The following is a 27978-nucleotide window of genomic DNA, read 5'->3' on the forward strand; positions in this document are numbered from 1 at the left end:
TTTTGGTATCATTCCCACGTTTTTCCACACTATTTTTTCGAGTCTGTTTGGTGGACTACCTGTGTTGCTGGCTGTAGCCGCAGGCATTCTGTTGGTGTTTTTCTTCATAAAACATGGATGCCCATCCTGCACAAGACGCCGTTCAACGCCTCCTGACACTGTGCCGTAATCGGATGCTCAATTACTATGGAACATTGCCGCTTGCAGCATTAAGCACGGCCTATAGATTGTCATTTCGGTTCACCGACTTCACGTGTGTCCAACCTGTGTTTCACTGCCTGAGCTGCGAGTTCGATTGGGCCATTGATTTGTGCCTATGCTTGAGGACTGCTCCTGACGTCGATTTTGATCAGCTAATGCGTCCCGTGGTGGCTCACGAGCTGATCTGTTCTGGCGAGAGAGTTATGGCCTTGGCAGCGATAAATGGAGTTCTGGGCCAATGGGAGATCTCTGCAGCGGCGGATGCCTTTCTGACACACAGCGATCTGGTGAACCCACCGGGTTGTCCTCTGACGTTACAGGAGGATCCGATGCTGGAGGAGCACGTATGTTCTTTCCCATTGCTAAATTGGATTGCTGAGCTATTTTCGGATGATGGCAGTGATTTCATGCTGGAGGCTGTTGCAACTTTCTTTGCATATACTTTCCAATCGTGAGATGCCTGGGAGGAATGCTTTGTTGTGAAATATGACTTTCCCCTCGCTGAATTGGAGGGATGGACTATGTTCAGCTGATGGAGAGTACAATCACGTGATGTCGCTGGGGATAACGTTAATGTGGCACATGACTTTGGAAATCGGATAAGTGCCTTGTTTTTTACTCTTACAAACATTTGAATTGATGAGACCTGGTCCTACGTTTCATATTTTTGAGACCTGGCGGATGACTTTGGGTTCAGAAGTTTTGTTTTTATTTTTGGATTTGAGGCCACTGTAGGCATTCATACATATTCATTCATACATATTTTTAGCTTATTTTAGCTCAAGATTATTGATCTTTGCTTTCAATTGTTGTGTCTGATTTAGTATTGCCTTTTCCCTTATGTTTGACGGTGCTCGGACCAATGGGGGGGTGTCATATGGATACTTCATTACATATATTGCGTTAAGTTAGCATGAGTGTATTACATGTTTAAACAGCCGGTTTGCCTTCGGCTTCAGTTTTGCACACGACACATACTTGTTGTTGTAGCTTTCACCCTAGAAGCGGTGAGGTGGTTTATTTGAGAATAATATGTTATTTCTATGCTATCAGCTTTGCCTGGTACACTTGGTACAACTGTCTGCACACTGAGAGCTGCACACTCTAAGATTAACCTAACACAAGGTTGCTGGGAGGCCTGATCCTCGCACCACATTAGACATAACACAAATAATGTTGATGCCAACATTTTGGGCTCTACGCGGGTTTAAGATAGAGTTACACGGAATGAACGTACACACTTGGTGCTGCGCATGAAGAGAGCTGGTAGCTGTTGATGTGATCTGCTCCTACTGACATTGAGAGGTATGGGGCCGCCCTGCTAAAGCCCGAATGAGACCTTCATATATATAAAATAATATGCTAGATAGGGTGCGCGAAATATAGGTGATATAGATTTCTATAGAATTTGCATTATAACATGCTAGCACCTTTTGCTTACTATGGATTAGTGACTATGCTGCTGACGCTGGTTTTTATAATCTGCATTTTGGTATTATACAAGATACTGCGTTTGAGAACTTTGCATTGAATAATAAATATTTCAAACTTGCACTTGTGTTCTTTGACTCTCAGTTTTGGTTTGAAATGATTATATAACGAAAGAGTGTTCATGTGTTCCACGATTCCTGAGGTATTCTAAAGATCATGTTCTGGTTTGTCTAAGACATGGATCATTCCATAATGATCCATGAGACACTGTAGCTAGCTAGGTAAGGGGATTTCTGACACTGAGATGAGTTTTGGATCATCCTAACTCACTGAGGTTCTAGATCTCTATGCACAGTTCTGTGGGAGAACGGAAACCCTGCAAAAACAATAACAAGGGTTCTTTTCTTCTTTCTATGTGTGCTGCTAAAGTGTCGCTAGGTGCCTCGTAAATGAGACCCATAGTAGAAATCCATGTTTCAATACATCCACAGGGGACTGCAAAAATATGTTCCCCAAACTACCCCACTAATGTTTCTAGTGAGTTAGAGGTTCATTACAGGTTGGCATCTCTGCTGGGAGTGGCAGTAAAAATATAAATTAGGGCCTCGATATACACCCTTGGGAACTTCACTCAGTGGTGTAACGAAACTTGAGGGGGCCTCCTCCTGCTACTTTGCAGGGGGTCCCCTCCACTCACTCTGACCCCATCAGGAGCTCTCAGGCCAGGGGCTCATGTCTGTCCACAGTGCTGGGTGGCCCCCTGGCGCTCAGGCCCCCTCCCCCCCCCCACCGCAGGGACTGCAGGGGCTAATGTTACGCCACTGACTACACTGAAAACACTGAACTGGGTGGAAGATGGCAGTAACCTGTAGGAATGTAACCCACATCACAAAAAACCATGGGGCATATTATCAAGCAGGACGTTAACATTATCGCCGCTTTAGCGGCAGCAAACTGCCGCTAAAACGGCGATAATGGGCTTGATAATACGCCATACAGAATTCCCATAGAAGCCCATGTTCACACCAGAACATAGGCTTCTATGGGAATTCACGAGGGCATATTATCAAGCCCGTTATCACTGCTTTAGTAGCAGTTTTCTGCCGCTAAAGCAGCGATAATGTTAACACCGTTTCCTGATAATATGCCTCCTTCTATCTGGGGTCAGCTGTAACGCCTGTTCAAAAAACAATCCAGGTTTTGTTGAAAGTGTAGTGAGTAAAAATGCTAGTTGGAGATTAAAGAGAAAAGAGTTCAGATTGGTCTGTAATAAAGATAGCGTGTTTGTTTATTATGTAGTGTTTTACGCAACAGTTTCTACATGCTGTATGCATCAGGTGTTACTATTGTACCTACTTAATGGTAGGATGAAAGGTTAATAAATCTTTCTGGTATTCAAACATATGACCTATAGGTCACTGCATAATTTGGTGTCGACTGCTCCTCTCTCTGAAGTATCTGCCGTGTGTGGTGTGCGGGTCTAAGCTGCACAGAATACTGATAGATGGCTCTGAGCCCAAGAGCAGCCTCAGCACGCAGTGGTGTAGCAATGGAAACCGAGGCAATAATGCAAGCAAGGAGAATGTCCACCTTGCCTGCCATTTGCATAGCGAAAGACGGACATAAATGTAATGCAAATCACCCCTCACATCTCTGGGCCCCGGTGCAGCTGCACCCTGCTACGGCATTGATGGTTGCTACACCCCTGTCTGTATAACAGTTAGCATGATACCCTTGTAAAATGACTTCCCCCAACAACAACCCAGAAGCAGCAACACACAGATCGCGAATGCTGCCCTGATTCCTGATCTGGTTGGAGGAGCCGCTCCAGCTGGAGGAGGTTCATTCATGCACTCAACGGGGATGAGGCCATTATTTAATAAATGAGAGTTGTGTGTTGCATCCCACAGACACTCCTTCCTAGGCAGTGTATTTGGAGCTACGTAGATGGTGAAAAAAAGTCACAGCCGCAGCATGGACATCATTTAGGGGTCGCCAAGGGTCGTAGCTATGTTATGTTAATTTCGATTTATATAGCGCCAAATCACCGACAGGTCTCTTAGCGCTTGCTTTGATAACCCGTCCTGGCTTTCCCTGCAAGATAACCCCTACTGGGCATCCCCAAGGTGAAGACCAGGCATCCCATCACGGTGGGGCCGTAGTGGAGATTAAGCTAGCTATTGCCCAGAGTGTGAACCCATGATTCGAGTAGGCACCGAGGCGAGAATTATCGAGTCCGTGGACATTTTGAGCTCAAGACCCCGCCGAGCCGGGAATTGAACCCTGGTGCCGGGTCTGACCTCTGCATCAGGATCTGCCTCCTCTAACCAGTGAGCCACACTTCTCCACTAGTCCACTAGCTGAGACCTCTGGCTTGCCCCTTTGGCATTGAATTTGCAACTAATGGCATCAGAGGTAGCAAAACCAATGCCAGGCACATGGGTAACTCGTCTGTATGGTCATTGGTTGCGGCTCCAATCTCCTGGTTTTTTGGCAATATTGTTATTACACTAACAGTGAATAACAGTACAGTTTCACTATTAGTGTAAGAACAAATGGAGTACAATTAGCTGGAATATGACCCTGTCTGGCCCCAGAGGTAAGTAAAAAGGCTTTAAGATGTATGCTGTGTGCAACAGTGCAGGTGAGAGTGTGTTTTTTGGGAGAGAGAGTGTTTGTATGTGTAAGCATTTATGTGTGGGTGACTTAAAGGTCAAATGGCATATGATGTCACTTCCACTATCCCAGGCCATTTGATGAATTGACGTTCATGGCTGCAACAAAGAAACTGAAAGAGGAGAAGAAAAAGAACACAAATGACATCATCTTTTATCAGGCGAGTAAACACGAGGAGCATCATTAGCATTCTTCTTTGCTCTTCTTCCGCAATCTTCCAGCAGCAATGGCTTCACTCGGATAAAACCCTTGACATGCTGCACATGGACACCCCATGTAAAGCCCATATTTTGTGTCATCTTCCAACAAACTGCCACAGGTCACTTCACTCATGTTTCACCCCGATGGCATGTTGAGGGCTGTGGGCTATAAAGAAACATCGCATGTGCCAGCCCTGCCCACCAACCACGAGAGAGGGCCTGGTAAAGGAGCATGGGAAACAGATTAAGTGAGCGGAGCTTCGTCCCTCATGGAGGGTCACTTTGGGAATATGGAGGGAGATTCACAGACAGACCCCTGATATCTAAGGAGCCTTACAATAATGTATAGGGGGCCTTCTCCCTCTAGGAGCTATTGAGGGAGTCTCTGGTTGATATGGATGGGGACTCAGGGAGAACTTCGGCTTGACCCCGGTGCTCAGAGCTAACCTCAAGCAGAAAGTCACCCCTAGGGGGAATAAAGCTATCAGTGGTGACGCCAGCGCTGTGGCTCCAGTGACCAGTGGGCTACGAGGCCCAGCCTACCCTGCTTTAGCAGTAGTTATTTGCGAGCTGCTCGCAGCATTTTAGCCAGTGTCTGGGGCTTGGCTTTCTTTATTTACTCGACCCTCGATGGAAGGAGGTCTCTGGCAGAAGCTTGGTCACCCAGATCGGAGCAATCACAATGGAGCCATGGACTGGGCTGATGCTCATTATGAGATGAGCTGCATTGGAACTAGATGGCTGCAGTGCCATTGATGCAACAAAAAGCATCTCTGCTTAAGTCAGTACTAGCACAGAGGAGGAGCACCGCCTCTCTATACGGTCTGCATGTGCCCTGGGCTGAGATGGCTGATTGGCACTCAGCGGGGCTTGTTTACAAGCCCACCCATTCTCCTGCGGTGCGTCACTTTTTTAGATGTATCGGCAGCGCAATGTGCCTGCCCATATTTACAAGCCTATGTAGAGCCACCATGTGTGGCTTTTCAGAGATTTGTAGATATGGGCCCCTTCACGCATTACTCTGCGTTGAAGCGGTGAGAGAGCGCAAACCAAGTAAAATGTAGAGGTGCACCATATTTACAAGCACGTTGCACCAGTTTAGTTAAAGGAACACATAAGAGTGTCGAATTTATAGAGTGCATACATATAAGAGTGTTTAATTAATATAGAGTGCATATATCAGTGTGAAAAGCTAATGTAGAAGTGTTTAGAGACGTTAGAATGATATTAAACTCCATGTTATGTGGCCATTGCAGAGGAGAATGTAATGCTGTTAAACGTAGAAATGGGTAGGCCTCATGGTCGTTTACTGAAGAAAGAATATGTGCCTTTACAATTTCACATGATATGGATTACTGTTGTCATAATTCAAAGTATTATTGATCATAGAATTGAAATTATATGTTTTATAGAAGTGTTCCTTATAACCAGTGTGTGCAATAAGTTAGAATACTGTTTAAGCTGAGAAATAAAGGTTCATACAGTGCACAGGCTCGTTTCATGTAATTCTAGCAGGCCTGAAGAGATAAGGCCGTTTCTTTAGATCTGCATGTGCTCGTTAAAATCAGGTCGTGTTAAGCATAAATTGTGAACCATGCTCGAAGGTTTACGACTTAGGAGATAAGTTGGAGGCCGGAATTTGGGGCCCACTTCATGGGTGTCTGTTTGCAGGTGCGAGGGGGTTCCAATCAAGAGAGTGATGAATAGAGCTCTGTTCTTGGAGACAGGCACAGGCCTGGAGGAGGGTTCAGGAATTTCCTGGGGGGTACCGTCTTGCTGGAGAAGAGCCTGAGAAGCAAGGTCAACACTAACAAGGAGCCAAGAGGAGTATCAGCATGGAAAAAGCCAGAACCGACACCACGTGAGGGGTGTACGTGAGGGGCGTCTCTGAGGGGCGTTTCAATTGAAATTGTGATTTTGTATTAGGGACAGCACCCCTGGGTGGAGTTAGAGCAGATGGCCTGAGGAACCTAAGAGAGCGGATGGGTAGGCAGACAGAGCATAACTGCGGTGCACAGATTTACAACAAAGGCTAAGGGAAAGTGAGTGACCTTCTTTGGAAGTCACCACGGCTAACACCTTTTTTAGGTTAAGATCTTGCTAAGTAGGGATGTCACTTAGTCTAGTGTAGGGACAGTCTAATTTGGATTTTTCTTCCTTTTGTAAATGTCGCACAGGTTACAACTTGTGACTATTCTTGCAAACTTGTTGATCTTTGAATTAGTTTTGGTGATATTCTTTTGTCGCCTAAGATCATTTAGAGAATTCATGTTTGTATTAGTGCCAGTGTATCTTTTGAACCTTATACTGAGATGTTTGTATCTCCAGTTATCTTTGGCTTTATAATAAAACTTTTAAACTTATTCGTAGTAAGTGGTTCTTCAGAGTTGTGTAAAGTCTTAAACTGATTAACCTAGTAGTGGATTGCTTTTTACTCTATGACAGGTAACAAAGGTTCAGTCGACCTGAGTTGGGATCTAGATCTATAGTGATCTGATAAGAGATCAAAAATCCCACCTTACCAGTTGGTAGCAGAAGTAGGATGGTTACCTTCTAGAGGAAGGTGATCTAGACTAGGTTAAGATTACCCCGAGGCCCCTAGCGATCGAGAGATGAGCAGCAGAAGAATCGCCTGCCGAAGAAGGTGCTGACGGTGTGAGAGAAAAGCAGCAGAGTCGGTCGAGAGTGAGTATAATAAGGGTCATGCATTTTCAGATTGCGGTGTTTTGTGTTGTATCTGTATTGTAATGTCATGCGGAGTTGAATGCCTGTAGAGTGATTGAGAGAGGGTTGTGAGCGCGCGCAACCTGGTAAAAAATCTTACGTTCAGAGAAGAGCTTAAGTGGTTTGGGTGTATCGGACATCCAGAGTAATTGTCGACCATTGTAGAGGGGGTCATGAGGTACCATTGATCGCCCGTAGGACCGTGATAGGGGGAACGCAAGAGTGAGTGTATGGGTAATGGACGCAGGTCAGAAGTTACTGTGTGTAAGTTACCTATCAGTTAAGGCGATTGTCTGGACGTTCACGGAAAGACATTTCGTCTGTTAAGGTGACAATTACAGTTAGACTGTGGGCGTACAGTCAAGGAAAGTGATCGCTTGGTCGGAAGTAATCATTTTTCAGGGTATGAATGGGACGCATGCATGACCGGGAGACGAGTTGAGAGAGGAGGGGAGCTGCTGCAAAGGGGAGACGAGTGACGTCAGAGAGAGCCGCGCTGTGATAGGCCGGTTGACGCAAACCGCGCTGGGATAGGCCGGTTGGTGTGAAACCGCGCTGGGATAGGCCGGTTAGCGAGAACCGCGCTGGGATTGGTGGATTGTCATCAGGAAGTAAACGAACGCAGGGAAATAGGGAAAAATTGTAGATTTTGAACATGAAGTGTTTTAAATGCTTGAGAGCGATCTTTAAGAGAAAAAGGAGAGAATCTTATTACGGGGAAGAGGCCCGCCAGAGGGTACACCAGCTCATTATAGGGCTACGAATGTTGGGTTGCATACTATACTGTGGCTTGCTACTTGGAGTAAGATTATAGAAGGGAACGAAGAACTGACTTTTCCAAAATACGGAACGTTTAGATTAGAAGTGTTGCACCAGCTAAAAGCAGTTATGTCTTCATTGAGACCTTTGCCTAGACCAACACAGTTTGAAGCCCTTAATGCGTGGATTAGAGCGGCGCACGACAGGAATCAGAACAGGCGTCAAGAAAGGGTGAGACGATCGGTAAGAGCAGTACAGGACGCCAAATGGGATGCGGAAACCAAGAAGTGGAGGGTACAGACTATTGAAGTGGATAAGTTGTACCCAGTGATAGAGGTTACAGGAGAAAAGAGAACCCCAGAGGAAGATGATGAGATCGAGTCAGAGGATAGCCTAATAAATAGGTTGTTGATAGACAGACCGCCTCCGTACAATAGAGAGATGGAAGGTATCGAGCTCCCAAGGGAAGATAGGGTGGGCATAGAGGAGAATAGACCACTCCCTATAATGGATTGGGAACCTACCAAAGGTGAGAAAACACCTCAACCTAGTCCTGTACAGAGAGTAGTCGGAAGGTTTGTGGTGCAGAAGGTGCCAGCAACGGAGTGTGTTGAGTCTCATGGATTGCCAGATGCTCTTCAAGTACCCGTTACGATAGGTCCTATAGTATCGATTTATAACCCAGAGAAGGTGCGAGGGGAGTAACAGGTACGGCTAGACAGAGAAAGGGCTGAAATGGAAAGGAGGAACAATATGACAAATGCCTGGAGGCAATTGCCAGGACCGAGAGAATGGAGCACCCCATTGGATTCAGCAGTGGATCCCATAACAGAACAGGGGGGTCAGAGAGGACCGATGGATCTGAGAGGACCAGGCCGAAATCCTTTAAGGAGTTGAGGGCTGATTTGAGGGAATGGGATGCTGCCATAGAAAAACAGAGTAACAGGTCAAGAGCGGAAGCTGATTGGGGAAGTCGAGGCAATGGGTCATTTTCTCTCTGCGGGGCTAGCGAAAGCGGTCAGGAGTGGGACGGGAAGAGTCAGGAGAATAGAGGAGCTACCCGTCATATCCACGGTGGAAGTAAGCAGGAAGGAGAAGGTAGAAGTACAGGGTGTGGAGGGATGTCCCATCTAATTCACAGTGAGGGAGACTGAAGGACGCAAGAGTACAGGGATAGCTTTAAGTGCACCCACCATGCACCTGGCGATAACGTACAGCATTGGAATCGCTGGAACATGGGGAGCCATGGTGTGTTTCACCATGCGTCAAGCGATCATGGGCAGTAGCGGGATCGCGGGAACATGGGGAGCCGCGAAGGCCCTTGCCATGCGTCGAGCGATCATGGACAGCAGGGAAATTGCGAAAGCATGGGGAATAATGGAGTGTCTTACCATGCACCTAGAGAAACCAAGCAGAATGGGCAGAGTGGGACTATGGAGAATAGAGCAGTGTTTCACCACACACCAAGAGAGGATGGAACTGCATGGGACCTGGAGAGATGGGAGCATGGGAGGACTCCCCATAACACGCCTGAGCCCAGACGCAGGACTCAGAGCTGTGATGGGAGAGACGTAAATGGGCTTTCTAGAGACAGCATACTGAAAGCTGTGATAAAGGCAAAAAGGCTCGATGTGACCAGTCTAAAATCTGACTTGGACGAGATAATAGATGGTGCGTTGCCTTTAGAAAGGATTGGCATGTACGAACAAGATGAGCTGCTGTTTATAGCTAAGGATATTACTCGAAAGGCAAGAGCAACTCACGAGAAATTGTCTGAACTGGCAGACAAGTATATGGTAGACTTGTCGAGAACAAAGGCATTACAGGGTAACCATAGGTTGCAATATTCAGATCAGGACCTAGATGAGAGGAGGACAACTGGATTAAAAACACACATAAGGGAACTGATCACAGGAATAAGAACATGGAGAGATCTGGATAAATGGGAAGAAAGGTGGTCCAAGAAAGGGACTGTTAGGCGAAGCGCGATTGGGATGTCCCCGGAGGGAAGGCCACTGCGGATGGAGGCATTCCCTTTGCGAGAAATAGTGAATGGGAGTTATGTGCATGTGCCTTGGAGTAGGGGAGATTTGGCTGCATTTACCAATTCATTTCCGAAGTTAAGAGAAAATCCCGTAGAGTGGTACAAACAGGTAGAGAGGTTTGTGAAGATTTCCAAAGTACTGTGGATTGATTTGAACACTTTATTTGACATTGTGGTCCCAGGAGACTTGTGGATAGCATGCAAGGTTAGTGTCGAATGGCCCACAGCAGAACCAGTAAGAGATGCTCGTACTAATGGACCGTCAGAAACAGTAATGACAAAATATGAAAGGGTGATGACATGGCTGAAAGAGAAGGTGCCACCGCAAGATATAGATTGGGTGAAAATAGATCGAACTAGACAGGAACCCAAAGAGACCGTCCATGAATTTTATGAGCGATTGCTGAAAACGTTCAAACAATACAGTGGATTAGATGTAATGGATCCCAAAGACATAGGACAGTTTGTATCGAAGTTCGTTTTGGGGTTGAGACCTGTTATTTGTTTGATGATTCAGCAACATTTAATTTGCTGGCAAAACAAGCCATTAAATGAAATTTTGAGGTACGCAAGGTATTGCAGTGATGAAATAGATTCCAAAGCAAAGAAACTTAAGGAGAAGTTGATGATGGTTCAGATGCAGTCGGCTGGAAAGGGTGGACAGCAGCAACAGGGAACAGGGACGATGGGAAGGAGATCAAATAGTCAGAATAGGGACAACAAGGAAAATCCGAGACCTAGAATAGACTTTGCTACACTGAAAAAGACGACAAAGTGTCACCAGTGTCACCAGGTGGGACATTAGAAACTCGAGTGTTCCTATAACCCTGAAAACGGAGAACTGGAAGTAGAGGAGGAGGAAGTTCAGACCGTTCCAGTCCAAGGGGTGACGGTACCAAAGGGTAAGGTGGTCAGTTCCCCCAACCACCAAAGATTGCGACAGGGGGAAAGATTTATCGACACAAATGCCTCTTTTAGTAGGAGGAGAAGAGTGTTATTACATTGATCCACTAACTGGACGGCGTCTGAGTAGAGAGGAGGACTGTACCCTCGGGGCAGTTCTAAGGTGGATCAAAGAGGACCGTTTGTTGAGGCTGAGGTGGCGGGGTGCCCTACGACATTTTTAGTAGATACCGGAGCTACTCGATCAACTTTGAGATCAGCCGTGGTTCCAGATCTGCCAATATCGGGGGAATCAATTCAAGTGGTAGGAGTCGCAAATAGGAGAATGACTAACCCTTTGACGGAACCAGTGCTAGTGAGAATAGGAAACTACAGCGATGAGCATCAGTTTGTAGTATGTGATTCTAGCCCTGTGTGTCTGTTAGGAAGAGACTTATTGTGCAAACTAAATTGCACAATATACTGCACGCCTCAGGGAGTAGAGGTACAGACTAACGACGATGATGCCGCCTTTAAAGTTGCAAATTCAAAGGTATGCGTAGAACTGTATCCTACCCTGACGGTGGAAGAGCTCCCTTGGGACTTAAGGGATACTGTGTCATCTGAAGTATGGGATTTCACTGGAGAAGAGATAGGATTGATTAAAGGAGTAGAACCAGTGAAAATCATGATAAAACCAAATGTTGAATATCCAAGAATGCCACAATACAAATTGACCCCGGAGACGATTGCAGGAATAAAACCTGTGATCGACTCCATGATTAAGCAGGGAATACTGAATGAAATCGTGGGTAGTCCATGCAACTCCTCGATTATGGGTTTGCAGAAACCTAGCGGAAAATTTAGAATAGTACAGGATCTCCGAAAGGTTAATAACATAGTTGTTTCATGTTGTCCAGTGGTACCGAATCCATCAGTGATATTGTTTCAGATACCATTCCAAGCTGAGTGGTTCACAGTGATAGATCTTTGCCAGGCCTTCTTTTCAATTCCATTAGATAAGGAGAGCCAGTTTCTTTTTGCATTTAAGCTGGAAAATCGCGTCTTAACATGGTGTCGTATCCCACAGGGGTATACAGAAAGCCCATCGATTTTCAACCAGCTAATAAAGAAAAATCTTGAAAGTCTAGTTCTGCCACAGGACTCGGTTCTAGTTCAGTACATAGATGACCTACTTGTTGCGTCCGAAACAGAAGAAGCTTGCAAGTTAGACACTATCGCCTTGCTGAACCATTTAGCTGAAAATGGGCATAAGGTGTCTCCGAGCAAATTGCAGTACTGTCTGACAGAAGTACAGTACTTGGGTCACCGAATCAAAAAAGGAAAGCGGAAGGTGTCACCAGACAGGATAGAGGCGATCATGAAGATGAATTCGCCTACGACACAAAGAGAGGTCAGGATGTTCCTAGGAATGGTTGGTTATTGCCGACAGTGGATAGCTAACTTTTCCCTGAAAGCAAAACCCTTACAAAAACTGACGCACAAGGAGGTGAGTGATCCGGTACCATGGGACAAGGATTGTTTGATGTCGTTCCTACAGCTGAGAGAGGACTTGTGTCGTGCTCCAGATTTGGGAATGCCTGATTACGAAAAACCATTTTTACTTTACTGTTACGAAAGAGAAGGTTGTGCTTTGTCAGTCCTAGCACAAATTCATGGAAATGCCCGTAGACCAGTTGCATATTTTTCGGCTACTTTAGACCCAGTAGCCGCAGCGTTGCCCGGATGTCTCAAATCCGTTGCTGCAACGGGTGTCAGCATTGAAAGGTGCAAAAGTATAGTGATGGGATATCAATTAGTGGTGTATGTACCTCATTCCGTAGAACTGTTAATGACCAGGACCAAGACACAGCACTTGACCAATAATAGGCTCACGCGCTACGAGCAAGTTATCCTTGCTGCGGAGAACGTGACCCTTAAGAGGTGCTCTGTTTTGAATCCTGCTACTTTGATGCCACTTCCTAATGATATAGAAGATGAAGAATGTGAAGATCACGACTGCCTTGATGTGACTGAGCTATGCACCAAGCCAAGACCAGATATTGTGGATGAGCTGTTGACCGACCCTGATGAAATTTTCTTTGTTGATGGCTCATGTGTAAGAGACGATACTGGTCAGTTGAGAGCAGCTTATGCTGTTTGCACCATTACTGGAGTTGTGGAAGCCGCTTGCCTGGAAGGAGTTCACTCCGCTCAGGTAGCTGAAATTATTGCATTGACACGTGCCTGTTTAGCAGGTAGCAAAATTCGAGTTACCGTTTACACAGATAGCCAATATGGTTTCGGTGTAGTTCATGACTTTGGGCAATTGTGGTCTCAGAGAGGTTACATGACCTCCTCAGGTTCGCCTATTCGAAATGGGGAGTTTGTGCGACTATTGTTAGAGGCATTACAAGGCCCGGCAGAAATTGCCATTGTTAAATGTGTAGCACACACCAAACGTACAGATTTTGTGTCCCAAGGAAACAGGTATGCCAATGAGGTTGCTCGCTATTGCGCGGAGCAAGGATACTCTTTCAAGGAAGTGGAAGTGGGTGGGACACAGGAAAAGACAGAGTTGAACATGATGCTAGAAACAGTTGACACTTGGGATGACTTAAAAGGCATGCAAGAGAACGCATCAGATTGTGAGAAAAAGGCATGGGAAACCGCAGGTTGTGTAAAAAGTGAAATGGATTTGTGGATTTCAGCAGATGGAAGGGCAGTATTACCAAATGAATTAGTGAGTCCAATGGCACGACAGATACATGGTCCAGTACATTTAGGAAGAGATACCATGCTGCGGGTATTTAGGCAGACTTGGTACAACCCCAAGTTTAGAGTAGCCGCAGAAGCAGTGTGTCAGAGGTGTGTAACATGTCAGCAATTGAACGTAGGGAAAAGGACACCAGTTACATTGATTCACATTGGGAGGTCTGGTGGGCCTTTCAATAGAATGCAATTAGACTTTATTGAGATGCCAAAATGCAACCGCCTCAAGTATGTTCTGGTGGTTGTATGCATATTTTCCAGATGGGTCGAGGCATACCCTACACGCAGGTGCGACACACTCACAGTAGCAAAGTTGTTGCTTAGAGAGTTAATACCACGCTTCGGGGTGCCGACCTCTTTGGAATCAGACAGAGGGACACATTTCAACAGTGAAGTTGTGAAGATGCTTTGCTCAGCATTAAATATTGATCAGAAGTTGCACTGTAGCTATCGACCAGAGGCTTCGGGAATCGTGGAGCAGATAAACGGGACGATAAAATCCCGAATGGCCAAAGTGTGTTCATCGACATCCTTAAGCTGGCCTGATGCCCTGCCCTTGGTACTCATGAGTATACGTAGCACACCAGACAGGAGAACAGGTCTCTCCCCACACGAGGTTCAAATGGGGAGGGCAATGAGACTTCTATCTGTTCCAACTACAGCTTTGTTGAATATCACATATGATCTGATCCTGGATTATTGCAAGGGACTTTCTGATGTCATTCATTCTGTGTCTCTTCAGGTGCAGGCTGCTGAAATGCCATCTTCCAGAGACCTATGTCACGACCTGTGCCCTGGTGACTGGGTGCTGGTGAAGAAGCACGTCCGGAAGAACTGCCTAGACGTGCGCTGGAAGGGGCCATACCAGATAATATTGACAACGAATACTGCTGTCAAGTGTGGAGGGCTGCCAAATTGGATACAAGCCTCCCATACTCGAAGAGTTCCAGCACCCCTGGAAGAAACAGCTCCTCTCACAGATGAAAATCCAGCTGTGGGCGGCGAACCACTAGAGGGGATCAGTCAAGCTGTGGGGGTGTCGGAGGAAGCTGGGAGTGCTTCAGAAGAAATTTCGGCAGAAGGACAAGACGACAGTGAAACTGTACCTGCCACAGAAGGAGAAAGTTGCTGTGAATACGGCTCAGACACTGATCAAGTCACAAGCGATCAAGAACCGAGTGTGAGGACAAGAAATAGGAGAACAAGGCGTGGAGAAGCTAGCTGGCCTGAGAGGAAGAAGAGGCTGAGCTCAAAGCCAACTCCAGGGAGAACCCTTGTTCCTATATCTGAAGACTCTGATCTAGACGAAGGTGCACAGAATCAAGAACAGGAGGGTCCAAGAAGATCAAGGAGGGTGCGAGTGCCCTGCAGAAGATACGCCACTCCTGAGTGGACCTACCTAGCAGCCGATGTCTGGTGCACGGAATTCCGGGAGGGTGAGGGAAGTGACAGTGACCAGTACTGACCCAATCATAACGTTGGAAGTGGTGTTGTTGGTACCTGGACTTGAGATCGAAGGGTTGCTGACACTCACTGTCCCCAATCCCCCATATCTGAGTAGAATAAGAGAACTGGTTTTAAACAGAGTAGAATTTCCGACTTTTGGTCCAACGATACCAGCACTCGAGGAGATCATTCTTCTCTTAGAAATTTTAGAATACGTGATTAGAGCAGCTGGAACACGCATGATTGTAGACAGCTAAAGACTTTGTAAATAAACAAGATTGAGAGATAACCTAGAGCCAAGTGGAAGAAGAAGAAATGTAGGGACTTTTCCATTTAGTGGACGGAGAAGGGCTAGGGTTGTCTGTTGCTATAATTCAAAAGACTGATCTTGCAAAAGGGTTTATCAGCTTCCAGGTGTGGTTCGAAAAGACCGAATAAGCAAAGAAAACATTGTTGAAGGAGCAAAGAAAAGAGACTTTGTGTTGTAACAGAAAAATAGAACTACACTGTCTTGAGATCATGGAAGCCGGCAACCCGAACCGCATGGCAAAATGCATAGTAGGCACTCTTATAGTGGGAGTAATTTTTCTTATAGTTTTAGTAGTTACTGTATCATATATAGTGGGACATGAAAATGAAGAGAAGGCAACAAAAGCAGCAAAAGTTGCAGCGACACCGAAACCTACTACTGCTGGTCAAAAGGGGGACAATACAGAGAAAGATAAAGCTTTGCTAGCAGCAGAAACTTGTAGGTTGCACGTAGATGAATCACAAGGGAATTTCAAATCAAATGCATATGCTAAATTGCTGTATGAATACATTGATGCTATGGATGCAAAGGACTGTTACGTCTGCATGCAATTGCCAGCCTCTGTAGACGAAGGTATTAGGTACCATCATCTTCCTTTGACTTATGGAATCACATGTAGTTTGTTGCTTAGTATATTTTATGGACGCGATAGCTTTGAGTATTATTTTTCAGATTTTGACGCTGTTTTACCAGAGGTCCCGGCCTACAAGCATATGAATAAGTGGGACTACTATAAGAGTGAAGATCGATTAAGGACATTTTTCATTCCTTGGAGTACGCTGGATACTTCATATGCCCGAAGAAATAATTTGACTTGTAAAGTGTCAGAAATTGAAAAAAAGTTTATAGGGCAGGTGGATGATCGATATAGGAGGCAGAAGATCCTAAAGGCTTCAGGCCAATGGAAAACAGATTGGACCGAGGAGGAAAAGTCACACAAAAGGAAGGGTAGTAATGGTCCAATAGCTTTAGATCGAGAGCAAAGAGGGAAGCTATGTATATACAGGGGTAAAACCTACTACGAGAATGTGTTTGTGGGAGAAGTAAGTTGTGAACATGCTTTCCAATTAGAATACTATACAAAGGATTTTTTGAAGGGAATGCAGGTGATCCCGAATGTATATTATGTCTGAGGAAGAAATGCATACGTGAAACTGCCTGATAATTGATACAGATAATGTTATTTAGCAATTCTCTTCCCCAAAATATACCATGCTAAGGATCTAGAAATCATAGAGGGAAGAACTCAAGCGAGAGGGAGAAGGGATGTAAGCACTGATGAGGTAGTTGGAGACGTGTTTGGTGCTGTGTTCCCTCTTTTAGGGCTGATACTGAATGATGTCAAGATTAGGAGATTGGCAACAGTTGTAGATAGGTTGTCTGCCAGCACTGCTAGTTCACTGATGCTGGTGGAGGGAGAGATGCAATCGATAAGGGCAATGGTTCTTCAGAACCGACTTGCTCTAGATGTCCTGTTAGCCAAAGAGGGCGGAGTCTGTAAGGCTTTGAAGGTCCAGGAATGTTGCACTTACATTCCAGACAATTCAAAACCTCTTGAAAAATATATACAGAACATCACTGAAATTCATCATGAGATTGAGGACTTGACACAGGTGAATGTGTGGGAAAAAGTGTGTCATGGAATGGGTAAAGTTGGAGGTTGGTTCGCCAATCTAGGGAAGAGTTTCATTTGGTACATACTGAAATCTATCATCATAATAGTGATTTGTGTAATCACATTGTGGGGGTTGGTGCGGCTGTATCAATGGTACAGATCGAATAGGTTGCAAAGATCCATGAGAGAGCAGGAGCAGAGGTTAGCTGCGATGCAGGATAACCAGTACAGGAGTCTGAGGGCTCTAGAGATGATGAAGCGAGGGAGCACTGCAACGAGTTCTGTTTGATTCAATTCATACTCTCAGGAATAGTGTTGTGATGGTGATGACCTCTAAAGGTCATCAAAGGGGGGAACTAAGAGAGCGCAAACCAAGTAAAATGTAGAGGTGCACCATATTTACAAGCACGTTGCACCAGTTTAGTTAAAGGAACACATAAGAGTGTCGAATTTATAGAGTGCATACATATAAGAGTGTTTAATTAATATAGAGTGCATATATCAGAGTGAAAAGCTAATGTAGGAGTGTTTAGAGTCGTTAGAATGATATTAAACTCCATGTTATGTGGCCATTGCAGAAGAGAATGTAATGCTGTTAAACGTAGAAATGGGTAGGCCTCATGGTCGTTTACTGAAGAAAGAATATGTGTCTTTACAATTTCACATGATATGGATTACTGTTGTCATAATTCAAAGTATTATTGATCATAGAATTGAAATTATATGTTTTATAGAAGTGTTCCTTATAACCAGTGTGTGTAATAAGTTAGAATACTGTTTAAGCTGAGAAATAAAGGTTCATAGAGTGCACAGGCTCGTTTCATGTAATTCTAGCAGGTCTAAAGAGATAAGGCCGTTTCTTTAGATCTGCATGTGCTCGTTAAAATCAGGTCGTGTTAAGCATAAATTGTGAACCATGCTCGAAGGTTTACGACTTAGGAGATAAGTTGGAGGCCGGAATTTGGGGCCCACTTCATGGGTGTCTGTTTACAGGTGCGAGGGGGTTCCAATCAAGAGAGTGATGAATAGAGCTCTGTTCTGGGAGACAGGCATAGGCCTGGAGGAGGGTTCAGGATTTTCCTGGGGGGTACCGTCTTGCCGGAGAAGAGCCTGAGAAGCAAGGTCAACACTAACAAGGAGCCCAGAGGAGTATCAGCATGGAAAAAGCCAGAACCGACACCACGTGAGGGGTGTACGTGAGGTGCGTCTCTGAGGGGCGTCTCTGAGGGGCGTTTCAATTGAAATTGTGATTTTGTATTAGGGACAGCACCCCTGGGTGGAGTTAGAGCAGATGGCCTGAGGAACCTAAGAGAGCGGATGGGTAGGCAGACAGAGCATAACTGCGGTGCACAGATTTACAACAAAGGCTAAGGGAAAGTGAGTGACCTTCTTTGGAAGTCACCACGGCTGACACCTTTTTTAGGTTAAGATCTTGCTAAGTAGGGATGTCACTTAGTCTAGTGTAGGGACAGTCTAATTTGGATTTTTCTTCCTTTTGTAAATGTCGAACAGGTTACAACTTGTGACTATTCTTGCAAACTTGTTGATCTTTGAATTCGTTTTGGTGATATTCTTTTGTCGCCTAAGATCATTTAGAGAATTCATGTTTGTATTAGTGCCAGTGTATCTTTTGAACCTTATACTGAGATGTTTGTATCTCCAGTTATCTTTGGCTTTATAATAAAACTTTTAAACTTATTCGTAGTAAGTGGATCTTCAGAGTTGTGTAAAGTCTTAAACTGATTAACCTAGTAGTGGATTGCTTTTTACTCTATGACAGGTGACAAAGGTTCAGTCGACCTGAGTTGGGATCTAGATCTATAGTGATCTGATAAGAGATCAAAAATCCCACCTTACCAGGGGCATTCCATGGGTGCTTCTGTAGGTGTTCCCACTCAATATCCATGGGACCTTACATATTTCCAGATTTACAAGCTTTTGTAAACATGGCAATGCGTCAGATTTCTACGCCTTCCCAGGGGAGGTGTAAGGGAGGCGCAACGAGGAGAAATATGTTTCTATCTCCTTGTTTTTCCTTTTTCTATGTGTGCTGCATTTTTCAGCACATACAGAAAGAGGAAAACACCTCTTGTGATTGTTTTTGTGCAGGAAGATGTCCCTTCCTGCACAAAAACACTCTCCCCTACAACACATACAACCTTGCACAATGGCACAAGGGTGCTTGCGTTGGCGCATGGCAGCCCATTGTGCACCAGCACATGGGAGGACAGGAATGTGCTGTATCTTGAAGATACAGCGCATTCCTGCCCTTTTCTTCAGACGCATGGCAGCGCAGAAGAAAGGCCTGCTGTGCATAAAAATTTAGCAAATGAGACTCAAAGAGTGCAGGTACAGGGTCAGAAAAAATCAATGTACGCCAAACTGGAGGAATACTGCAGGGAGGCCCAGATGGGAATGGCGCTGCGAAGAGTGTTTTGCTTTTAGAGAGTTCTCTATCAAGAAGTAGGGACAGCTCTTAAACAAAACATGCTTATCGGCATGGGGGTGATCAGTCATTTAAATAAAATCCATTTGCAGGGGCAGCTTAGAGTGATAGTTTGATGTGCATGATGAATGACGGCTTTGAAGTCATATTAATGGAAATGCACCAGCAGGTGCCAGTGCATAGATGTGCACCATTAACAGCAGCTATGAATTTACAGGATTGTTAATAATTCGTAATAATAGTGTATTCATACAATGCACAACAATCATTAACCCCTCCCCTGCTGATGACGGAACAACTCCGTCATCAGCCGCGGTCGCGCTGTGCTGATGACTGAGTGGTTCCATCACGGCCCGCTTGGAACGCCTGCGCGGCGCAGATTTTTGCCTCGCTGTTCGTTCCATTGAGCGGGCGGGGCCGTGACGGAACCGCTCCGTCATGAGCAAAGCGCAACCGCGACTGGTGACGGAGCGGTTCCGTCACCAGCATGCGCCCGCCGCGTGGCCCCCCGCCCCCTTAGCACTGCGGCGGAATAGCCGCCGCAGTGAAGGGGTTAAGGAGAGCCTGCCTGTTATCAAAACTTGGGACAGCACTGCTATCACGTAACAGACAGGCAAATCCCATTTTCAACCTTGAAAGGCTGAAAGTTGCAGTTGGCCATGCTTGGTTTGGAAGCTCCAATCTGGTGCGGCTGACAACTCTGCAAGGCGCATACATTACTGCACTTAGCAGGGTTCACACGTTCCCTAGTCTGTGTGCCTGTGCATGGGTGGGTGTGGATTCCAGAGGCGTGCTCCTATTGGTGCGCATAGAATCCAACTGTACTGAAAAAGGGCATCTGAAAGTTGCAAATTTCTTTTTTTCTGTGGGTATAGGGTTCTTTGGTTTCCATGGTTTTGCAGTGACACAGACCGTACTATTTGACTTCAAAGACAGGTGTAGAATATTCCTAAACCTAAGCCAAACGTACACTGACACCAGCTATATCCCAAAGCTTCACCTCCACTTTAACCTCATCCTTGACACAACCACAATCAACTGAACAAAATATCAGCCTCATCCCTATTCCTAACCTTTACCAAAACCTGTACCTTTGACTAGTATTTGTTTATTTATTGTGTGGTTACTTAAAACCTTTAAAATATACCTTAGACTAACTCACACACCCTTAGCTCAAACTTTAGCCCCATTCTTTGTACAAATAAAACTCAGCTGCTCCACTTTCTTTGCTTCTCCTGTTCTTACAGATTGGATCAAGGAGGTTGCCCTCCCAGGTCCTTCCCCTACTGACAAAAGCCTCCTGCAGCCTTTATTCTCCATCAACACATTTGCCTTCTCTCTGTTATGCAGTCTGAACTCACCAGCTCATGAGGTCTTCCTCCTAGAGTTCCTGCAGAGTGCCTCACCACCCTCCTGCAGCTTACCTTTGTATTCAGACTCCACCCAGGTCCTGTAGCCTGCTCCCTGCAACTCAGCTTCAAGATTGTACAGCTCGGATCCTATTGTCTACCCTTGCACCCAGCTCCTGCAGCATCATTTTCTATTACCTGTGGCGTGCCTCCTCCCGATCCTGCAACCTATGTCTCCAGCTTCTGCTGGCTGGCATCTAAGCTCCACTGCCCCAAGCTCATGCAACCTGTCCCCGCCCATGTCCTACAGTCTGCCTACTCTGCCTCCTGCAGCCTGTCTCCTGCAGCTCTTGCAGTCTTGTCCTGAGTTCCTGCAGCCTGCTTTCTGTATCTTCTGTTGTTTGTCCCTTAGCCCGTATCCCCCAGCAGCCTACCTCATCTCTCTCTTTCATCATACATCCTTCTGCAGTCTGTCTCCTCTCATCCCTTGCAGTCTGCCTACCTCTAGTCTCTGCAGGTTGCCAACCATGTGTAGTCTCGAGCTCCCCAACTTTATATTGGTGTTGACCTCTGACCCTGGCTGCTGCCATGGGACTAACAGCAGGGTTAGGTATATTATGCTCTTGGCAGGATACATGGTATTGCAAATCATTTCACGCTCGTGCACCCCGCCATGTACTAACCCAAACCACAGCGCACAGTGAAGAGTCTTTTCTTTCTTTAAATTCTTTATTCGATTATTAAAAATCACCATAAAAGTTACAAAGAATCATTACATTTAAATTCATCCCTTTAAAAACAAACAATCAAGTTGACATGAAACTCAATGTGTATACGGCAACAAAATACAGCAACAAAATCCTGATAAAATAAGTAAACATTATGATCCACTAAAACCAATCACTGAGTTCTCATCAACATCGTCCCCCCCACCTCTAGTTACTCTTAGTCGTACAGCTACTTTAATAAAATTAATCATACAGCACAATGTTAATTGGTCCGGAGCTTGTTGTAAAAATATCAGGGCCTCTTTTGCACATTTGATATTTGCTCTTTTTAAAATATCCACCAAAAACCTACGTCTAGGTTCTGAATAAAACGAATATATTAATACAAAGTGAAGGGAATCCTGCGGAGACCTATTGTCGCAGCCGCAGGTTCCCCTCTGCTCAATTGTGGGTAAATACCCTAGTGGCGAGCCCAATAAATAAGGTAAAAAATTGAGCCTAAAACGGGTCATAAAAAACCTTTCCTGTGCATTATGTTATGTATAAATAGGGTTCCATTCCTTCTGTTGTCTTTACGAGGTTATATGCACCCACCGTAATTTTAGCCATTTCTTGCTCTGCTCTTTGTTCGGCTCTGAGCTCAAGGAACGCTTTTTTAACAATTGTCTTATGCTGTGGGATGATCGTAGTTGGGTCATTAAAGAGATTCCCAAGGCCCGGAGTTACCAATACTGATTTTACGCCTACCTCATCTGTCTCTTTCATCATACATCCTCCTGCAGTCTGTCTCCTCTCATCCCTTGCAGTCTGCCTACCTCTAGTCTCTGCAGGTTGCCAACCATGTGTAGTCTCGAGCTCCCCAACTTTATATTGGTGTTGACCTCTGACCCTGGCTGCTGCCATGGGACTAACAGCAGGGTTAGGTATATTATGCTCTTGGCAGGATACATGGTATTGCAAATCATTTCAGGCTGGTGCACCCCGCCATGTACTAACCCAAACCACAGCGCACAGTGAAGAGTCAATCGATGTACTCGTCCTCTGACCCTGCACCCTTCACTTGTTCCGTGTACCGGTCCCTCCCCGACCAATCTCTCACTCTGCTCAGGCAGAGTGCAGGGCACTATAAAATGCACCAGCATCTTTCCGTCGTATTGGCTGCTGGGGGATTGTGCACTTTATAAACCCTTAATGCACATACCCCTCCCAAGAATGGCCCGGTTAACACTGGCAGGGCTCTAATAACTGTGACACGCCTTTGAGTCAGTAAGGCAGTTTAACAAGTGAACACCCTTTTTGTTTAGTTTTTTGAAACCATCAAGTTAACACACAAAAAAAATAAACTCAAAATACAACTATGAAAAGTAAATAGTTAAAGAAGCTCTTTCCTCAAGCCTACACCGTTTTGCCAGTTTTTTACACCGTTGTTTTTCCACACCCTGCTCTCTCAACCCTCGCTACCCTGACGTTTGCTTCTTTTTGCCCCTTTAACGGGGCTTTTTTATCAAACTGTTTCCTCCTTTTTCCCTTTTATCTGTGCTTTTTATCCAACACTTGCCTCCTCTTAACTGAGCTTCTTTATTCAACTTTTGCCTCCTTTTGCCCCTGTAGCAGTGCTTTTTATTTCTCTTTACTCCTTTTGCCGCTTAACTGTACCTTTTATCCAACTTTTGCCTCCTCTCACTTGAGCTCTTATATCCGACTTTTGTCTCCTTTCTCCCCCTTTACTGAGCTTTTTATCTGACTTTTGCCTCCTCTTAACTGTGCTTTTTATCTGACTTTTGCCTCCTCTTAACTGTGCTTTTTATCTGACTTTTGCCTCCTTTTAACTGTGGTTTTTAGGTTGAGCCTGGGCAGCGCATGCGCTGCTGCAAGGTATGCTGTATTGAGGTATGGCATACAAGCTCTGCCCATTTCCCGCCCATCTTTTTAATTGGCTCCTGTTACTGTCTTTGTTAAATCGTTGCTTTTTATTTGTGTATAGGCTTAGCAGTCCCTCCTTGGTAATGCATTGTCTGCATTTGTAACCTCCAATAATGACTGGACCATTTACTTTGTCTTGTTACACAGTCTGCTTTTTAAGTTGGTGAGCCCTATTTTGTTTAATGAATAATGGGGACAATAGCAGCTGCTTCTTGAACTTGCAGCGCTCCCACCCAGCACTCATGGGACAATGGCGGCCGCTTCTCATATGGAGCGCTATGCGTGCTTTCTCTTTAAAAGTGGCTGCCCCCACACAGCACACGCTGAGTGTGGCGCCCGCTTCAGGGGCACCACGCTTTCTTTCAGCTTTTTTATAGGACTTTAATGCTGAGGCGGCGTCCACTTCAGGGACACCGTGCTCTTTGTAATGCAATAGGTCTTGCATTTTCCAAACTTTGACCTATTGGCATTGCAAATGACAATGACTTTTATTATTCCAGGTTTTTTAAACACATAACTAAATTTACAATGCCAATAGCTCAAATTCTCGTAATTGCAAGACCTATTGCAGTACAAATGCTTGTTTATCTGACTTTTGCCCCCTTAACTGTGATTTTTTTGTCCGACTTTTGCCTCCTTCTATTTCCTTGTCTGTGCTTTTTATCTGACTTTTGCTTACTCTTAACGATGCTTTTTATCGGCCTTTTGCCTTACTTTAACTGTACTTTTTAGTCGACTTTTGCCCACTTCTCTGTGCTTTTTATCCAACGTTTGCCGCCACTTAACTGATCTTATTTTAGACTCCTTTGTCTCAACTGTTTCCCATAAGCCACATTTCCCCACGCTCTCTCCTCATTTTCTGGTGCCTTCAGTGCCACTCTCCCTCTTGTTTTCTGCCTATGTTGACCCCACCCAGTGCATCTTGCGCCTACCAGGAACCTAACTAATGGAGGCTGCAGCATGACCAATTGAGCAAGCCCTCAGGCCAGCTCTCCAACACTGCAACAGGTCGAGCTCTCCTCTCGAAGCTACAGTGTTCTGCTGGTTTTTTCCACCATTGTTTTTCCACACCCTGCTCTCCTAACCTTTGTTACCCCTGACACTTACATCCATTTGACCCTTAGCTGTGCTTTTTTATACAACGTTTGCTTCCTTTTTCCCATTAACTGTGCTTTTTATTTTACTTTTGCCGCTGCTCAACTACACTTTTTTATCCAATGCTTGCCTCATTTTGCCCCCTTAACTGTGCTTTTTATGAGTTTTTCGTTCTTTTGTCCCCTTAACTGTGCTTCTTATTTCAATTTTTGTTTCTATTTGCCCCATTAATTGTGCTTTTCATCTGACTTTTGTTACTCCTAAGCTGTGCTTTTTATCCAAGTTTTGCCTCCTTTTAACGCCTTAACTATGCTTTTTATCCCACTGTTGCCTTCTCTTAATTATGCTTTTTTCAGAATTTTGCCTCCGCCTAATTGTGCTTTTTAGCCGACTTTTGCCTCCTCTTAACTGTGCTTTTTCTCTGACTTTCGCCCAATTAACTGTGCTTTTTAGCCGACTTTTGCCTCCTTTCAGCTACTCTTGATCCGACTTTTGCCTCCTCTCAACTGTTTCCTGTAAACGCATTGTTCCCAGGCTTTCCCAGCTAATTTTTTGGCACCTTCAGCACCGCTTTCCCTCCCACTTTCTGTTGACCCCGCCCAGCACCCCCCACTTTCCCCCTCTCAGGAAACTACTTAATGGAGGCCGCAGAGCAATGCCATTGAGCAGGTCCTCGGACCAGCTCCCCACCGCTGCTGCAGTCCGAGCTTTCTGTTCGAACCTACACCAGTCTGGCAGTTATTTACACAACTGTTTTTCCACACCCTGCTCTCATAACCATCATTCCTCCCAGCGTTTGCCTCCTTTTGCCCTCTTAACTGTGCTTCTGTTGACTCTGCCAGTGCTCCTGACTAATCTACTTAAAGGAGGCCACAGTGCGACCCCATTGAGTCCCCGAGCCAGCTCCTCAAAGCTGCTGCAGGCTGTCTTTCTGCTCGAGCCTACAGCGATCTTACACATGAAACATGAAACTGCTTGGTAGGTGGTTCTATAGGGTATTGGCGCTCCTGGGCAATACGCAGGTAAGTAAACTCCAGTACTGAGTAAGGATTGCGATGCATAAGGGTAGGGAGAGCCATCCTCCTCCCCAACATGTGGATATCACCTGGTAAAATAGAACAACAGTCCCCTGCACACGCTAACAGTATATCAATTATATCAATAACAGTGTGACAAAAGCTTGAGTCTTTGCTGGAACATGCGCTTCAGTTTATTCGCAACAGCCTTAGCCAACACGAGTTTCGTTGCTCTTACGGTTGTGCGCAGCAACTTCTGCAGGGCTATACTCGATACGTGGAGATCCTTCAATCTGGTTGTATTTCTGTCCCAAATGGGATTCAATAGGGTCCATTGGTAGACACACAGTTAAGACTGCACATATCTTGTGTCCAGAAATAATCCCTCCTATTCACAGTATATGTATCCTGGATGTGTTTCCCAATGAGAAGTTGCTTAAACCAGGATTTAGTTGTAGTGCAAGTTTATTCAGGCACTACCTTAACTGTGCTTTTTTATCTGACTTTTGCCTCCTTTTGCCCCTTAATTGTACTTGTTATCTGATTTTTTACTCCTCTTAACTATGCTTTTTATTTGTCTTTTGTCTTCTGTAAACTGTGCTTTTCAACCAATGTTTGCCTCCTTGTTACTGTGCTTTCCCCCCCCCACTATTGCCCACTTAATCTGAGTTTTGCCTCCTCTTAACTGTGCTTTTGATCTGACTTCCGGCTCCTCTCTCTTAACTGTTTCCTGTAAACTGCATTTTCCCACACTCTCCCTGGTCATTTTTTTGGCTCCTTCAGCACTGCACTCCCTACTGCTTCCCTCCTTCTTTTGACCCCATCAACCTGCCCTCCCGGGAACCTACTTAATGGAGGTCGGGGTGCAGCAGAGCTATCGGCATGCTGAAGGTGCGCCAAAGGCAAGCCTGTTGGTGCCCTCCCATATCTGGATAACACTCAGTGTCAGGACCTCTAGATCTCCACCCACCCACAGCTACTCCAGCAATGGGATAACAGCCCTGAACACTAGACCCTGCAGCAACATCTGCAGCCATGCATGACCGTGTGCAACAGCAGGACTCTTCTCCTGCCTACAATGCCTCTTTTCCCGCATTGTCTGATTGCTCGCCCATGGGGCCCGCCGACCACCAATGAGTCAGAACAACTCCAATGCATCTTGATCAACTTTCAATTGCTCCACAAATACGCCACCGAGATCAGGGACACCTTACCTCCCTCACCCTTGGTGTCGTCTTCCTCACCAAGACCTAGCTTAACCCCGCATCACCACCTGACATCACCACCTCCACATCGAACATATACAAGACCATACACTGGGACTGCATTAACAAACATGGAGGTGGAATAGTCATCATCCTCAAATGATTCGTCCACTGCACAGCTGCCACCTGCGCCACCACCCCCATCATGGATCATCTCAACTTCCAACTGGACACAGACAGCAAGACTACCATCTGTGACTACATCACCCCTCTGGCCATCAACTCCAAGAACTTCATCTTCTTCAGAGACCTCAACTTCCACATCGATGTCCCCAATGACAGCAACACAGACAACCTACTTGAGATGAGAGCATGAACAACCATGGAGTCCACTTGTCACCGACCCCATGCACATTTCCAGACACACACTGGGCCTCATTTTCGCAGCCAGCAACAAAATCAGATACAGCTGTGCAGCTAAAATCACTTGGTCTGACCACTCGATCATCTACTTCTCCATCACAATCACCCATGACACCCCCACCAACCTGGCCAGCATCTCCCACAAGAGCTGTAACAAGGTAACCAAAAACCTATATACCAAAATCCTCAGAGCCTCCCCCAACTTGGAATCTCGAGGTGGCAGTTAAACACATCAACTCATGGATCATCGAAATTGCCAACTTAGTCCCCCTCAAACCTGCAAAGCCAGGCAGACCCATCAAACACACCAGCTGGATCAGCCCAGAACTTAAATCCACCAAACACAACTGCAAATGACTTGAAAGAATCTGGTGCACAAGCAAAGAGGGATACAAATAAACCACCTTCAAAGTTGCTCTCAATAACTACCACCAAAGCATGAAAGATGCTAAAAAGGACACACTGACCCCTGCCTCGAAGCCAGGTCAAACCATAGCAAAGAACTCTTCAGGATCAGCAGAGAGTTCTCCAACCCCTTAACAACCAAGAACAGTGTTACCCCCTCTCAAGATCTCTGTGACATCCTAGCAGACTTCTTTCTTAGCAAAATCTCCACCATCTATGAACACTACGACTGGCATCTACCCATTACCAGCATCCACAGCCTCCCCAATATCACCCTCTCAAGCCCAAGCATTACAACTTGGGAACAACTCACCACACATCTCACCAA

General features: G+C 45.5%; 1 protein-coding gene across 1 annotated transcript; it reads left to right on the forward strand.

Annotated features, from left to right (window-relative positions):
- Positions 1-9358: 9358 nt before the first annotated feature.
- LOC147726443 (uncharacterized) lies at positions 9359-25570 on the forward strand. Its single transcript, XM_086963466.1, has 2 exons — positions 9359-10599; positions 25468-25570. Exons 1-2 carry the CDS (start codon positions 9359-9361, stop codon positions 25568-25570), a joined length of 1344 nt encoding a protein of 447 aa, XP_086819592.1.
- Positions 25571-27978: the final 2408 nt, after the last annotated feature.

The sequence above is a fragment of the Lissotriton vulgaris genome, chromosome 3_1 (genome assembly GCF_964263255.1).
Source record: "Lissotriton vulgaris chromosome 3_1, aLisVul1.2, whole genome shotgun sequence".
NCBI lineage: Eukaryota > Metazoa > Chordata > Amphibia > Caudata > Salamandridae > Lissotriton > Lissotriton vulgaris.

Excerpts from the sequence above, each read along its gene's own strand:
- LOC147726443 (XM_086963466.1), top strand. The coding sequence starts at position 9,359 with ATGGGGAATAATGGAGTGTCTTACCATGCACCTAGAGAAACCAAGCAG. Across the intron at positions 10,600-25,467 it reads CCATTAAATGAAATTTTGAG|GAGGCCACAGTGCGACCCCA; the intron begins GTACGCAAGGTA and ends ATCTACTTAAAG.